The following is a 16702-nucleotide window of genomic DNA, read 5'->3' as shown; positions in this document are numbered from 1 at the left end:
TTATTTATATGTAAGCATTTAATAATAAACAGACAATATATTTAAGACCTTGGCAAGACCTGAAATGTCTGGGGGAGGGTATGGGGGTGGGGGGGCCGGGTGGGACGGGGGCTCAAGTCCACACATACACACTAATTTGCAAAAGTCTTGCCTGTGCTCTTGTCAGGGAGGGAATCTTTTTATTTAAAGGATGCTTCTGTTGTTTTGGGACTTTTTTTGTAAAAATGATCCAGACATCCTTGCATGACGACATTACGGGGGTTTCCAGGTTTGGCCGCACTTGAGTTCACTTGGGTTTACATTTGAAATGTGCATGTGTATTCATACACAATACTTCAATAAAGTTGTGTAAAGCTTCCTGTGGCTCCAGCTCTGGTTTTCTTCACTGCCAGCCTGTGCTCTGTATACTGTGTTCTGTGTGTGTGTTTGTGTGTGTGTGTGTTAGATTTGACTGAAGTGACTTTTGGGGACACACATGACTTAAAACCAGCTGATTGGGGACTTCTGCACAATGGGGGACAAAAGACATGTCCATAATTGGTCAAATGCTGATTTTGGGGTCAGTGGTTAAGGTTAGGTTTAGGCAAGTACTGGCAGGGCCACCTATAAGGGGTAGAAAGTGGGAAAGCTTTCTAGGGCCCAGCCCTGGGGGGCCCATGGTCTTCAGAGGCCAAGAACCTAACTAAGCTTAACATTATTTTTAACAGAAATATTCACTATAACCATTTAAAACTTGCACGACCATAACGACAAAACAAACATTTTAAATATTGTTACTTGGGTAAAATGCCAATATCTACTCCTCCGCTCTATGTCCGTCCTGTGTGCACGGCACGCTGAAAAAAAGTCGCTAACACCAATTTTATAAAGCCTGGCTATTTACGATTTTGACGTTTCGGGGAATGGGCTAGGCGGGGCACTGGCTCTGAGAGACAAATATTAACGTGGTTAGTATAAACGTAAACAAACATTCGCCAAGTGTTCGCTAGAGATTACCCTCAAAAAATTATCTAGTCTTGAAGAGCTTTTTTTGGCATTTGGGCCGGGTCTGGGCCGGCCCAGGGGGGGAGGGGGGGGCCTATACCAACTGAGCTATTGAAGAGCTTTTTTAAGTTTGAGTTACAGTAAAATGATTTCCTTGATGAATTCCGGTGTCTCCATATCAGATAAATGTAGTTCTTCAATACAATTATGCATTACTTTCCTTTACTTTTTTGTGTGCCATATGATTACAAAATTTGGTTTTGATATATTGTTGTACAGTTTTGGCTGGATTATTTTACCTGAGTCGTTCTGCTACTTGTGTCTGGGTGTTATTCTGTGAATTGTGAAAAGTATTTGGACCCCTCAGGTAAAACAGAAAACAGGTCTACCTTTTGTTGTTATTCTTCATTCTTATAAAGTGGACAGGGTTATTACTCTGTTATTTTCCTGAGTCTACAAACAGGTTTAAATTCGTGACTTACATTTTTGTGTTAAAGAATTTCCCTTAGGGGACAATAACGTCTAACATCTTTGACTTATGTCTTCAGTTTGACACAAGCAGCCAGGTACAATTTGAAAAATGTTGCATGAGTTTCATTTCACAAACTGAACATACTGCATAGACCAGACCCAGGTGTCACACCATAAGGATGTCTGACCAGTTCTTTACTGCACCTCAGGGCATAGGCGATATCTGATAGTGTCCTTTGTTGTTGCCTGCTCCTGTGATAAACCTAGTGAATACTCAAGAAAACCAATGTTATTTTGTAAAAAATATGTTTAATATTAAGCAATTACTACTGTAGGCTACACACTGTAACAAATGATTGTAAAAATACAGGATTTTGTAACAGTTATTTACAATGCAACTGAATACTCTATATTTTGAGGAATTTGAGGAACAACATATTAACAGCAAGCTACTGTACAGTTTTATGGTATACTACAGTATTTTTTAATTTTCAGTGGTCCACATCTTCAGGTTGAGTCCACCCACATAACTCTTTACACATGTGGCAGCAAGTCCCACCACTTTATAAAAATAAGGCATTTGAAAAATAAAATATTATAGGCACATCAGTGATTTGATATATATATATATTGATTTTTTCAATTTCTAATGTCAATAAACACATTTTGTCAAAAAAAAATATTCTGGCTCTATTTGTATTGTTATATGGCTACATTTACTGTCTTACTCTTCACAATGTGCATAGATATAGAATATTGTATATCCTTTTTTATGTAGCCTATTTATTTCTGAAGTCATTCATATTAAACCTACATGCTAACCTACTGCTTTTTTCAGTAAGGTGCTTCTAGCTCTCTAGCTAATAAATTGAGGGGGCGTTGCGGGTGGGTGTTCCGCGAGTATAGAATGTTGTATCCTTTATTTATTTCGGAATGTATCCATATCAAACCGTATCAAACCTACAAGCTGAACCACTTATTTGTTTGAGAGGGCGGAGACCGCATGTGGCGGAGAGATACAACTACAGGCCGCAACCCATGACCGGACCCTTCTCGGCGCTGTAGCTTTAAGAGCGCGCAGTGCCGTCTGGGTAATATTGGATACTGTTGGTGTGTTGTGAACACAGGATTCACAGATGGATACATTTTCCCGTGGTATGAGCTTTAAAACACTACGTACGTGGCGTAATGTTCATTCATAAGTGAGCGAGAGCTTTTATCTTTCACCTGATTCGTTGAGAACCGCCACAAACCGGAAACAAAATCCTTGTTTATTGTCTTTTAGTCTATGTGCAATTAAACTATGCTACTTTGCTAATGTAGCCTTTATATCGGAAATAATTACACCAGTTTATACAGCACCTCGTAATACTAAACGACCATATGCTACTGTTGTAATGTGCTATATTAGTGTTTCGAGTCGCTACCTGGCTGGTTAAGCCAGGAGACGTGGAGCCATATCCTTTGTGTCCAACGCATAGCTGTATTGATCAGATTGGGTTGGAAGCGGCGGACCACAAAAAAAAGAAAAATGGATGAAAGTGCCAACAATGTTGACAACGACGACTTTGTCATCATCGTGGAGAACGAAGCGGAGAGTTTGCCAGCCGAGGAGGAGAGGCTGAAGCGGCCGCCGGGCACCTTCGGGCTCATGGACACATGTCCCATTTGCAAGTTGAGCTTCCACAACAGAGAGCCCAAACTCCTGCCTTGTCTCCACTCGTTCTGCAAGAGGTGTCTCCCGACTCCCTTCAGCAGGAGCGCTGACCCCAGGCGCGAGCCACAGGGACAGGTGGAGAGCAACAAATCATGTGAGAATCTACTTTCTTCTTATATCATACGAAGTCTTTTTTATTGCACATCACTGATGTACCTGTTGCAGATTGATTGTTACTGTACAATCTCTATAGGAAGTTGGACTTGAAGCAGATTGGGCTACGCAGCAGATGTGTGTGATGTCGAGGAATTTTGGGATATTTGCATGATGTGTACCATTTCAAATCTTAGGATGTTTCTGTTTAAGAATGTCAATATTGAATAAGTCGTTTGTGGATTGCTTTTGTCACAAGTGTAATTTGATCTGAAATTAGGCTGAACACCACTCTAAAAATGATATAATGTAAGGGATATCATCATCTCCCAAATCACCAAGTCAGTAATATAACCCATCTCTGTGCATTTATCATATTAAAAGCAGTGTTGACACAATTATTTCTAATATACACTTTGCAATATATGGTTTGAAATGGTCTTTACACCCCAACAGCATAAATAACTTATGGGAACTTAAAAAGGACAGATTAAAAAGTCCCTGGTTTATTTCCAGTTTGCTCTCACTATATCATTATTGCATCATCCACCTCTGTGTGTTTGCTTGTTTTTAAAATGATAAAGTCATCTAATGTAACTAGTTGTGAGCTGACAATTTCAATATTGGATGTGTTCTCTCGCTACCAGTGTGCGCCCTTCGATGTCCAGTATGCAGACAGGAATGCTGGGAGATGGACGTGTTGGATAATTTCTTCGTCAAGGACTCTGCTGAGGTGCCGAGCAGCACTGTCGAGAAAACCAGTCAGGTTGGTTTAAAAAAAAAACGTTCTCTCTGTTTTCGGGACACTACTTTTTTTTTTTTTTTTTTTTTTTTAATTTGTGCTTCTTATATCTGTCTTCAAAAAAAAGGTGTGTATGAGCTGCGATGACAACACAGAGGCGAAGGGCTACTGCGTGGAGTGTGTGGAGTTTCTGTGCTTGACCTGTGTGGAGGCGCACCAAAGGGTCAAATTCACCAGGGATCACACCATACGCCAGAAGGAGGAGATGTCTCCAGGTAGTGTGTTTCGTGCACGGCAGAAAAACGGTACAGTAGATTTAAACTCAGAGTAAAAAAAAAAATTTGAATATAAGCTTTGCTGTTTTGGTAATGCGACACTTGAAATGCTTGACATGCTTTACATTCTTTACATGCGTCATGGGTATGAGGGCTAGGACCGGTTCAGTTTTATGATGGTATACATGGCTGACTTTTACATTACGCCATGTTCTAAAACCGCCCCCTCCTCCCCCACCTCTTGTCTTGATTCCCAGAAGCATTAGGTATATCCACAGTGAAGCCTGTGTTCTGCGACATCCACAAGCAGGAGCCGCTCAAGCTGTTCTGTGAGACGTGTGACCGACTCACCTGTCGAGACTGTCAGCTGCTCAAGCACAAAGATCACAAGTAGGATGATTCATCTGTTTGTTTGAGTCTTGTTCTACAGTAGTTATCTTAAATGTTAGCAATAGGTGCGTGCGTGGTACTTCTACAGCTAGCAATTGTAAAAGCCAAGGATAAAAATAACATTTCAGTCAATATATATTGTAAGTGCCCTTAACTAAACAACGATAACCACTAGGTGGTAGAAGAAAATTGAACTTGACACAATTGAAACATGAATTAATGCACATATTCTTTGTGTCCAGCTACCAGTTTTTGGAGGATGCGTACAAGAACCACAGACAGTATCTGGAGAACTTGACGCAGCAGCTGCAAGACAAGAGAAAGGCCGTAGTGGACGTGTCCGGCTGTATCGCCTCTGGGTAATATCATCCCCCACTGCTGCATCTGAATTGTGTTAAAGTTTCTGTTTGTTTGTTTGTTTGTTTGTTTTTTCACATATAAACATATGTGTTCTGAGATTTTGAGTAATTTGTTTCCTGTGGGATACTGAGAAATTCTGTGTTTTAATTTTTTTTTAGCAAATGTGACTGCATACAAAATCCATCAGCATATTGAGACTGATGCTGGATTAATATGAGGTGTTTTTTTTCTTCTTCTTCCATTTTTACCTGCCATTCATTCTCACAGAATCCAGCATGTTGAAGAAAACCGCAAGTCTGTAACCAATGAAATAAAGAAGTCTATCTGTAACTTGATTATGGAGATCAACCGGAAAGGAAAGATTCTCATTAACCAGCTTGAGGTATGTTTAAATTTGAGGTGGGCATAGATTAATTGTTTTAATCTAGATTAATTTTGGAATTAATCAAGATTAATCTAGATTAAAATGGCTCATTTGAATTCATTCATAATATGTGTGTGCTCCCTAAATAATGACTCAAAGTAAGTCTTTGAGAACGTGTTTCTCAAGCCAGGTGGCGCATCAGACCAGGGGCTCATCTCCTGTGCAGGTGCACACCTAATGCATCAAGTTAACTTGCGTGCAGAAAGAGGATGTCACGGAACTCATGTCCGTTAGCTTTTCAATATAAGACTGTCAAAATAAAAGTCCCGCAAAACAATCGTTATTTTGGGGATTAACTTCTCCGCGTGAGAAATTTGAGTTGTAGGCTAGCGTGTGAGAGTGTGAGCTGGTTGATATGAGTGTGTCTCATGGCCAAAAGGGTGAGACTTGGCAGCTCTGTCAGTTGTCAAACAAAGCGGACGGACGTGGTCTCTATAGCAACGAGATCAGCTGAGCTATCACTGATAAAAAAAAATATTGTTTCCATAATGATTTCCATAGCCTTAAGCCATAGGCTAGCCTACATGTTGTGTAATTCAGTGATTTTCAACCTTTAATGAGTCGAGGCTATGCATTGGCTTTGGCGATTTCCCTTGCCTCTTTTTTTTCTCTCCACACAAAGCTCTCCCATTGCACACACGCATGCCCCGGCCGCTTCCGAGAGCACAGACTGTTAGAACTCCTACAGTAAACCAATTCCGCATTGCACAAGGTGCAAACAACCTTGGTCTTGTCGAGGTTTCCATTGGGAAGCTTCTTAAAAATACATTTTCCCTGAAGCAAACCCGGCGGCTTCCTAGCTGCATCCATGTCAGCACGTTACGTTTGATGTGGTAGGCTACACAGGTGCGAAGTCGGACTCGTTCTGACTCGTGCACTACAGTGCAATTCGGCCAGGTATACATCCGCGCTAAAATAAGAGGAACAAGAGATTAACGGCGATATTTTTTTTATCGCCGATAAGAGTCTGGCGTTAACGCAGCACGTTAACGCCGTTATCGGCCCACCACTAGTTTAAACTCTTACTTTTCAAAGGCATTTGTTACATTCAGAATGATTTTTTTGTTGTTGTTTTTCTGATAGTTAACACACACATTTCCTTGCAGGCTCTGACCAAGGACCACGAGCAGGGTTTGAGAAAGCAGCAGGAGGACGTGACCTCTCTGACCAGGCACCTAGACCACGTCATCAACTTCACCAAATGGGCCACGGCCAGCCACAGCGGAACAGCCCTCCTGTACTGCAAGAGATTGGTGAGTGGCTTTAAATGTCAAACAGCCATTTGAATGACCGTACTTTAGCGTCTAAATTGTGATATGACATTATTTTCTTAACAATAATTTGACAAAAAGAAATTGGCAAATTATTCCTTGTCTGTCTTTTTAGATCCTTTTTCAGATCCATTACCTGATGAGAGCGAGCTGTAATCCCTCCATCGTCCCTCAGAGTTCTGTCCGCTTCCAGTGCCGCTCTGGTTTCTGGGCCTCAAATGTCGACCTCGGTAAGACTGACATCACCTCAAACTCACAGTATTGTCACTATAATTGCCACTGACGCTCGCTGGGAGTAAATGTTGGAGAAAAAAAATGCAAAATGACTATATCCTTTTAGGAAAGTTGTTTTTCCAAGATGGAATGTTTTTTTGCCTTTCTGCCCCCAGTGTATGAATTTTTTTTCCAAGCTTAGATAAATATGTCAATGTTAATATTAATGTTCTGTCTTACAGAAATACTAACCTATGTGTTGGAAAGTCATTATTTGATATGATGTTAGCTGTTCCACCAAAAATATTGAATCTTTTTCACTTCGAATAGGGTTTAATTTCAGTTACCATGAAATGATCCAAGATGCATTGTATGTTTTTTGTCTACTGTGATTTCATGTAGTAATAGTATTGCAGTGCTAAATACTGTTTTATGTTGAACTGACGGCGTAACAGCTGTGTAGAATTTCATGGGTCAATTCCCTGTCGACCAGAGGACTGAGGGAACAATGGATGATTTATTATTTATTTATTTAATTTTTTCACATTTTCCTCAGGTTCTCTGGTTGTAGAAAGATCCCAGGGTCCAGGCCGGCCGCCCAACACCAACCAGCAGCAGCAGCAGCAGCAGCAGCAGCAGCAGCAGCAGCAGCAGCAGCCAGGTTCCAGACCAGAGGCCCCCAGCGGAGCCCTCTCTGCCTTAGCTCAGCAGAGACAGAGCACACTGGCTCAGCTCCAGATGCAGGTGGGATATTCAACACTGTTTTTTGGTGCTTTCGCAAGTACATTTATTTTCAGACGGAGATTCATAAATAAAAACAGAGACATTGTTTTTGCTAAATTTGGAGTCAGAAAATCTGGAGAATGCCTGTTGCCAAAATCTCTCTGTCATAATCAGTGAATATCTCTGTGTGTGCGCTGGAAGAAATCCAGTGTTAATACACAATCCTGCGCGTCTGCGTCCAACTTTTTTTTTCGGTGACCGTGTTAACACACTTACAGCAGCCACACATCCAACCTCCGACACACTGCCGACGCCCGTTGGAGGCGCGTCTGCAGCAACGCTCTACCTCACCTCAGGAGGCTCGCCTATTTTTTTTGCAGAGAGGAGAGTCTCTCACGGGTCTCTGCTTTAACTGATAGAGAAATACTTATATTGACTTCATACTAGCAGCTTTCGCTCTAATTTCACTATTTCGGAGAGAGAAAAAAGGCAATGAGGCACACGGATTACTGTCGAAACTCAATATTAATCGTATGCATCTTAAAATTACATGAAACAACTTCATATTAATGGGACTTATCTATGAAAACTCTATGTAGAAAGACAGGGCTTTTAGAAGGAGCGCTGCAGCAGCAGCTGAGAAGTTACATGTGTGGCCGAAAACAGCGAGAGAGACGGATTGTGAGGAGATATTCACTGATTTTCAAAACAAGTGTTCTCCAGAATCACATCACCTTTATGTTTGTTAAACCTTTTATACTTTTAAGTAACTAAATACAATACAATTATTGTCTATTAGACATCTCATCTTCCTCTGTCCAAGGTGGACAAGATTTCCCAGCATCCCCACAGGCAGCCCCCTCCCCCTAACCACTGGTCCTGGTACCAAAACACCAGGCTCCCAGGACCCCCCGGCCCTCCACCCCCAAACAGAACGGTCTGCGGAGGCTCTTCCCCCTCCCAAGGCCCCCCTCCCAGCATGGCACTGCCGGTACGCAGGTACGGAGGCCACCAACCCAACCCCAGAAGCCCCACATCCTCCATGCTACACAACACAGGATTCCCCCATGCTCAGGTAAGTTAGCGCAAGTTAGAAAGATTAGAACACATGTGTAGGTGCGAGGGGGGAATGTAATGTATGCTCAATTGGATCTTTTTTTCTTTTCTCCATCAAGTCTCTGAGAGATCTGATCAATGGCCCTAGCTTCGCTCACAAACCCATGGATGTGTTGCCCCGCTACCCACAGCCCATGTCCGCTGGAAACGCTACACAGACGTCACTACATCAGGTTGGTTGGGGAACAGGGTGGAGAGCGATCTACAAAGTTTTAAGTCTTACATGAGCATGATTTAGGATTGAGAAAGCCCTGTTTAAGGCTTGTGTTGTTGAACTTTAATGGTGCATTAAATATAACCTGTTTTTTGTTTCTTAAAGCGGGGCCCAATAGAGTCCTATGTTAAGAGGAGTGAGGCTAGTGGATCATCTGTCCCCACGATCACCATTGCCATCCCCAAACCCAGCTTCGCTCCAAGTCTGGCTTCAGCAACTTCAGACAAATCAAGCACACTTAATCAATTAGCAGGTCAATATCACTTATCTCTTGTAACAACAACCTTCATAATCCATGTGAAAATCGGAAAATTAATCTTAACAGTAGTTTTTCTCTTTCTCTTCTCCTAAGGTCAAGCAAGGCAGAACACTCAGATGACCAAGCCGTCTTCTTCAGAACAAAGCACAGGGTAAGAACAGATTTCATCCAGGTTTTCCCACTAATGCATTATACTGTGGCGGCATAAACGATCTCAACGTGTGTCGCGATTCGTATTGTTCCCGTTGCAACAGTAAAGAATCTCCCCTTCAGTCTCCATTCACTCCGAGTCAATCAGCTTCTATGTAGGCATGCTCACGCTCGCCGGGCTCACATACACAGGCTGCATGAAACACAGCGAGGGACAGAGGTTGTTTGAGAGCCGCTGAAAGAAACGGCTCTACTCGCATCCATTTCCTAACGTTATTTACCTTACCAAGTCTAAGTAACTTTAATTACTGCGGCAAAGTAAGTTTCAAGTTGGATGTTATGTGACCCAGTTTCTCCGAATGATTCCAGAAAGTAGTACTAAACAGCTCACATAGGACACAGTTGATTTAGCCTCTTCATTTTCCTCTCTACCAGATGCATTTCACTTTAAACAGTACCAATTTATCTATTAACCTTAAAACTATTTTTTTTTTTAATATTTTTCTGGCACAAATAAGCTTAGCATTTTCCTCTGTGCTAGTGAGACAGAGAGACATGTGGGAAATGCTTCTTTTGATTTTCGCACAACATTGGAATGACTTTAAAATGTGTTGTGTTACAGCAGTTGTCTTCATCAGACTGACATTGTAATAACACAGTTGGCAATCAGTCTTCAGTGTGACTATCCTCTCCCTCATTCTAGCACGCAGTATGGCGATGCCCCCAAATGTCCTTGTCACAGTTTTAGTTCATTTAGCCCAGGGACTACAGATGCAAATGAGCTACTAGCTAACTCTGGTGCAATTGTTTTTAAATTGTGCACTGTCCCTGTAAAAATAAACAAATAAATACATTTAAAAAAAATAATAGTAATTGTTTTCACTGTTCCACAAACCTCAAACACACACTCTCTGATCTTCCAAACCATGTCATATTAACCACGACAGTGGGCTATAATTTTGTTTTATTTCTTTAATAACTATATCATGGTCCAATCTCTCCTTTTTCAAGGACGGCGTCCTGGAAGCAGAGCTATGCTCCACCGTCGGCCCCTCCAGCCAAGAGAAGAAGAAGGATGTCCCCCGGGCCCATTATAGTCATCAAGGACGAACCGGAGGACGAGGATGAAGTCAGTTTTGTAAGAGATTTTCTTTTGGTTTACATGAATTCAGAACATGTGAGAAACTGGGCATTTTATTTCAAAATGAAGCACCTATGTAATAAGGTGTTGGTGACAATATTTTGCTACACACTGTGTTTAAAGGTGAGTCTGCGCTGAAAAAAATCCTGTGTTAATAATAAACAACCCGTGCTCTGTAAACGGGCATTTGCTACAGTTGGCCCCCTTTGTTTACATGCCCATTTACTGACAGGAAGTGGATCATGAGGAGATATTAACTGATTTGGACAACAAGTATCGTCCAGAATCTCTGACTCAACCTTTTAATATTTTTCTTGTTAAAAAATATCCACTGAAAATAAATATTTTGTCATTTTGTTTCATTTCCACTTTAGAAAATGTTTTATTTAAATTTTTTTAAGATTATTTTTATGCACTTTTGCTTTTTATTAGACAGTTTTGGAGACACAGAGATGAAATGGGGCAGAGAACGACCCGGGGCCGGATTCGAACTCGGTTCTGCTGCGGCGAGGACTCTAAATGTGTTTTTAGTGCGTTTTTGTGTTGTTTTTTCTTGTTTTTCAAGTGAAATATGTGTTATCTCCTGAATGAGCTGACTCATTGTCACATGATACATCTATCTGGGTGTCATTTCTCTGCCCTACAGGTGCAGTCCAGCCTTCCAGACAGCAGCACTGGGGCTCAGTCAAAGCCGCGGCAGCAGCAGAAGGCTCCTGACCCAGTCCTGGACTCTCAGCCCACGGCGCAGCCCGAGTCTGAGAAGAAGCCGGAGGAAGATCCCAATGAAGACTGGTGTGCCGTGTGTCAGAATGGAGGGGAGCTGCTCTGCTGTGACAAGTGTCCCAAAGTCTTTCATCTGGCCTGCCACATTCCCACTCTGAATGAGTCCCCGAGGTGAGAGACAGACTGAGACAGAGGCGTTGGTTAACGATTCTTTTATTAAAATGCTGTTGTTTCTAAACTGAAGAGTGGGTATATATTAAAAAATTTATATTATTTTATTATTTTTACTGAACAACCTAAATGTACATGATCATAGCTACCATGTTAATTATTAGTACAACAGCGACTTTAAAGGTGCACTATGCCGTGCACCTTTGGAACCAATGGGATTAGGAACCAAACGTTAGACTAGAATATGTTGGTTAACAAAACTGTGGGCCATGCTGCTGTGAACAACAGCAGTAAAACAGTAACTTTCAAGTTAGCTTTCTAAGTTTAAACGGTGTTCCATGGATCCAATTTCCCTGTCTTTTTTTCAACAGTAATGTAGCCAGTGGTGCTACAGCCACATACAGTAATTAAATAGCTCTTTTTTTGATTTACAATAGCATACAGATAGATACAAATTTTACATTATCTTTTATTGCTGCTGCATTATTTGTTTGTGAAATAGAAATGTTAATTTTCTTAACAAACAAGGAAAATATTTCATTAAAGTTGTCATGCGGCGGGGCACCGTCATGTGCTGATTTAATACTACATTTGTTGCATTTCTTCTGTTCTGATCAAACTCGAACAGTGTACTAGAGATGTTGGATGTCATGTATACTACTACACTGTCACTGTGTGCACAATTATTAGGCAAGTGAGGATTTTGGCCATATCATATGCATCATTTTTATGCATATTTCCCAACTTCAAGCTGTATAAACCTTTGTGCTTATTGGATTTAAGCATACCAGGTGATGTGTATTTGTGTAATGAGTTAAGGTGTGGCCTAAGTAGATCAACACTTTATATCAAGGTGTGCATAATTATTAGGCAGTTTCTCTTTCTCAGGCAAAATGGGGCAAAAAGAGATTTAAAGGACTCTGAAAAGTCAAAAATGGTAAAAAGTCTTTCAGAGGGATGCAGCACTCTTGAAATGCTAAGATATTGGGGCGTGACCACAGAACTATCAAACGTTTTGTTTAGGGCTGGGTATTGTCATGAATCTCACGATTCGATTCGATTTCGATTCATTATGTCACGATTCGATTCGATATCGATTCGATATTGATTGAAATGCTTCGATATCGATTCAGTATCAAGTAGAAATACACAAGAAAGAGTAAAATAATTAAAATTTAATTTAAATAATTATCTATTTAATTTTATGCCTTGTGAACAAACAGCCATGGTATAACTCTCTCCTCTTGGAAATTGTAACATAACATCAGCACAATTGACAGTGCTGTATTAAATGTAATGTATTTAAATCATGTATAGTATTTCTTTCTTTCTCACATGACATTTTTGAACAATAATAACACATAAGAACCAGGTGCCTTCATTTCTGGTAACAAATAAAACATTAGCACAATACCAGTATAAGGTGTACAAAAGTGAAAAAAAAGTGCTATATTGGAATTCAGCTCTCATACAAAAACGTAAACAGACACAAAGCCAGTGCAGGTCATATGGGTTTGCTGCTCTCTGCCTTTTTGTCGCCACTTTTAACAACTTGCACTTGTTTGGTGTGCATGCGCAGTGGCGCAGGAAATACTAATATTAAATACTAGTTAAAAAAGTGAGCAAAACACACAAGTTGAAACGTCAAGACTGTGCCAAGAAATATCTGAAGACAGATTTTTCAAAGGTTTTTTGGACTGATGAGATGAGAGTGACTCTTGATGGACCAGATGGATGGGCCCGTGGCTGGATCAGTAACGGACACAGAGCTCCACTTCGACTCAGACGCCAGCAAGGTGGAGGTGGGATACTGGTATGGGCTGGTATTATTAAAGATGAGCTAGTTGGACCTTTTTGGGTTGAAGATGGCCTCAAAATCAACTCCAAAACCTACTGCCAGTTTCTAGAAGATACTTTCTTCAAGCAGTGGTACAGGAAAAAGTCTGCATCTTTCAAGAAGACCATGATTTTTATGCAGGACAATGCTCCATCACATGCATCAAAGTACTCAATTGCATGGCTAGCCAGTAAAGGCCTTAAGGATGAAAAAATAATGACATGGCCCCCTTCCTCACCTGACTTAAACCCTATTGAGAACCTGTGGGCCCTGCTTAAACGGGATATTTACAGTGAAGGAAATCAGTACTCCTCTCGGAACAGTGTCTGGGAGGCTGTGGTTGCTGCTGCACAAAAAGTTGATCGTCAACAGATCAAGAAACTGACAGACTCCATGAATGGAAGGCTTGTGACAGTTGAGATGGGAACATTTTCATTTTTTTATCTAGTTGCATAATAATTCTGCATACTAATAGTTGCCTAATAATTGTGCACAAATATATATTCTCGTAAGAAAGACAAAACCTCACTTTTACTTTCGTAAACATTCAGGTTTAGGTTCATTAACATTTTGGATTGACCGAGAGCACTGTAGTTGTTCAATAATAAAATTAATCCTCAAAAATACAACTTGCCTAATAATTGTGCACACCGTGTATATGTTAAATGGATCCTGCTTTCATTCACCTCTTATCGCTGAAAAAGTCTTACATAGATCATTATTGTTCCTCAGTCTATTTAACTACAGGAATTTAATCAGAGGATTAAGAGTATGCAAAATAAAAAGTGATGGTGATCCTGTCAATGGCCAAATCAGGTGTCTGTCCTAACAGCTTCTCCTCTGTCCTGACCTTCTCTCCTCAGCGGCGAGTGGTTCTGTTCATTCTGCCGAGACCTCGTCTCTCCAGAGATGGAGTACGACTGTGACAGCAAGGGAGCCCCCGCCTCAGAAGGATTCCCTCCTGTTGACAGAAGGGTATGTCCACTCAGTTTTTATAGTCACTTGTTCCTTTTTAATACAAACTTTTTTCTCCATGAGTTGAACGATATTCAATACCTGATGTGACGTTTTGCTCTTTTTAATGTACCATGCAGAAGTGTGATCGGCTGCTGCTGCGTCTGTTCTGCAATGACTTCAGCACTGACTTCCAGCAGGTTTCCCCTACAACTGTAAGTTCCTCTGTTTTGTCCGTAAAGTTTTTTTTTCTTTTTTTTTTTAACTCCATGACTATGGAAATATAACCAGTAAAAATAAGGTAGATATGAAGAGCTCTACACTGTCCTGCAACTTTGTAGAGATTTTTTATTTTTTTTAAGTCGTTTTTAGAAAGTTAAACATTAGTGGATGCCATTTTATAAAACAATGATGTGCTGTAGTTGTGTTTTGGTATAATAAAGATTGTGTGAATGTGGCTATAATTTTTTTTTGGTTTTTAAATACTGTTTTTACAAATGTTTGATTCTCCTGTCAGTTACTAGAAGCTAAACTTGGAATGTTTTTCTAATGCAGGAGACAAAAAGGTACAAAGAGCTGATCAAGACCCCCATGGATTTGTCAATAGTGAAGAGGAAATTGGAGTCGAGGGAAGGTGATTTTTACAGTAGTCCTGAGGGCTTTGTCGAGGACGTCCGGCTCATATTTTACAACTGTGCTAAGTATTACAAGGTAAACTTCACTTCATATAACATCACTGTGAGGACATTACCCTCTTATTTGTAAAAAACTGTATTACTGTAATAAAGGAATGTCTTGACAGAATGTACCAAAAATTACACGGAATTTCCTATTTATGTACCGGTAATACATTTTCAGTATTTTCTGTCAACAATCTAAAGTCAAGATTAAAAATCCTTCTTTCATGTTCACTGTTTTTCTGTGCACTGATTGTCCAGGTGACCTCAGAAGTAGGGAGCGCAGGCTTGTACTTGGAAGACTACTTTGAAGAACAGCTGAAACAAGCCTACACAGACAAGGTCTTCACCGGAGGGAGAGAGGAGCACATGATCCCTCCTTTAGAAGACGAGATCGATGAAGAGGAGGAGGAGATGATGGAGGGAGGCATGGCTCCTGTTGAAGAGGACAAGGAGGAGCAGAGTCCCGCGGGAGAGGGAATCCCCCCTGTGGAGGAGGACCTGCCTTCCCTGGAAGAAGCCACAGCCCCGGAGGAGAAGGAAAAGACAGAGACGGAGGAGGGGATGGATACCACGGGTCCCGAAGAGGGGCCGCCCGAAGAGGTAGCGGAAGCAGCCGCGGAGGGAGGAAAAGAGGAGGTAGGGCAGGATGAAAAAAGTCCTGTGCAGGAGGTGAAATGCTCTCCAACGGCCGAATCAAAGGATGGACCAGACCCCATATCCCCGAAAGAGGAGAACCTCCCTGCAGACCAGCCTGAAACCCAGGAGAAGAACTCCGATCCTGCAGACCACGCCAAAGAGGAGGAAGGGTAGACGCGTTACAACACAGACAAGAAACTGTAGGAAAGATGGATGATTTCAGTCTTCCACAGACCTGCTTTTGCTGCAATCAAGACATTGTCTTTTTTTTGTATATTTGCAACAGGATAAAAAAGGGATATGCTATACTAAATCAACTAATTTAGTAGTGGGCATGCTGTAGATGCTCAACGAAGGGAGAAGAGTTTTTCTTCTTCCTGGACAGAGGTTACGATTTTAACTGTAACACAGACAGTTATTTCTTGCAATGATGAAACTAAAACGCACACGCACACAAAAATATTCTTTGTTGCTATGTAAGTTATCATGGGTTACCCTGCAGATCATCTGTATATAACGATGCCATGAATTGAAAGGCGCATATGCTGCAATCAGGACAGCAGGAAAATATTTTGAAATCATGGCAATGCATGCAGGGAGTCTTAATATAAATGATAATGCCTTCATTTTTGTGTTTTTAGATTTAACATCACGTGTACTCACCAACACATTATGTTTTTAATTGGAATAATATTTTTATTTTTGAATTAGTATTGTATTAATGCAACAAATAGGGTCTGTTCTGTAGTCGACGTACTGTTGCGATCATTGCTTGATTTTAAACAACACCCTTGAAAGGTGTTGAGTTAATCGACTTTAGTCTTATCAGGCTGTACTGTTATCAAGTAATTTTCTAAACCGCGTGCTCAGTCAATCAGTGGTTAAAGGGAGAGAAAAAAACTTTCAAAATTTGCAAAGGCTTCCATGAATTCAACCTTCTTGTATGGACATCAAGTCACTATAACTTCATATATTATTTTTTTCCAATATCATTGCTTTTTCTATTTATTGAAGATATGACCTGACTGTAAATTAACCCCACGGACAAGCATAACAAATACCTGCATTTACAATATTTGTAATAAAACAGGATAACATGTAAAGCTGAGTGGTTTGTTTTGAGATAGTTGCAACATGCTGCACTATTGGGGGGAATCA

At 40.8% G+C, this 16702-nt stretch overlaps 1 protein-coding gene across 5 annotated transcripts; it reads left to right on the top strand.

Annotated features, from left to right (window-relative positions):
* Positions 1-2586: 2586 nt before the first annotated feature.
* On the top strand, positions 2587-16603 carry trim24 (tripartite motif containing 24). Of its 5 annotated transcripts, none has more exons than XM_080050846.1 (19): positions 2587-3266; positions 3913-4031; positions 4135-4282; positions 4540-4672; positions 4915-5031; positions 5300-5414; positions 6563-6709; positions 6843-6957; positions 7497-7684; positions 8487-8738; positions 8839-8952; positions 9099-9246; positions 9346-9403; positions 10414-10540; positions 11190-11437; positions 14138-14249; positions 14369-14443; positions 14784-14939; positions 15167-16603. In XM_080050846.1, the coding sequence occupies exons 1-19, from the start codon at positions 2987-2989 to the stop codon at positions 15716-15718; spliced, it is 3204 nt and encodes a 1067-aa protein (XP_079906972.1). In that variant the 5' UTR covers positions 2587-2986; the 3' UTR covers positions 15719-16603. The 5 variants fall into 5 exon arrangements, with proteins under 5 accessions (XP_079906972.1, XP_079906971.1, XP_079906970.1 ...); XM_080050845.1 differs by having other exon boundaries at positions 8463-8738; XM_080050844.1 differs by having other exon boundaries at positions 4135-4312.
* Positions 16604-16702: the final 99 nt, after the last annotated feature.

Source organism: Ammodytes marinus (genome assembly GCF_949987685.1).
Source record: "Ammodytes marinus genome assembly, chromosome: 22".
Lineage (NCBI taxonomy): Eukaryota > Metazoa > Chordata > Actinopteri > Uranoscopiformes > Ammodytidae > Ammodytes > Ammodytes marinus.
The sequence above is the reverse complement of the archived record's forward strand: the minus strand, read 5'-3'. Positions and strand labels throughout refer to the sequence as shown.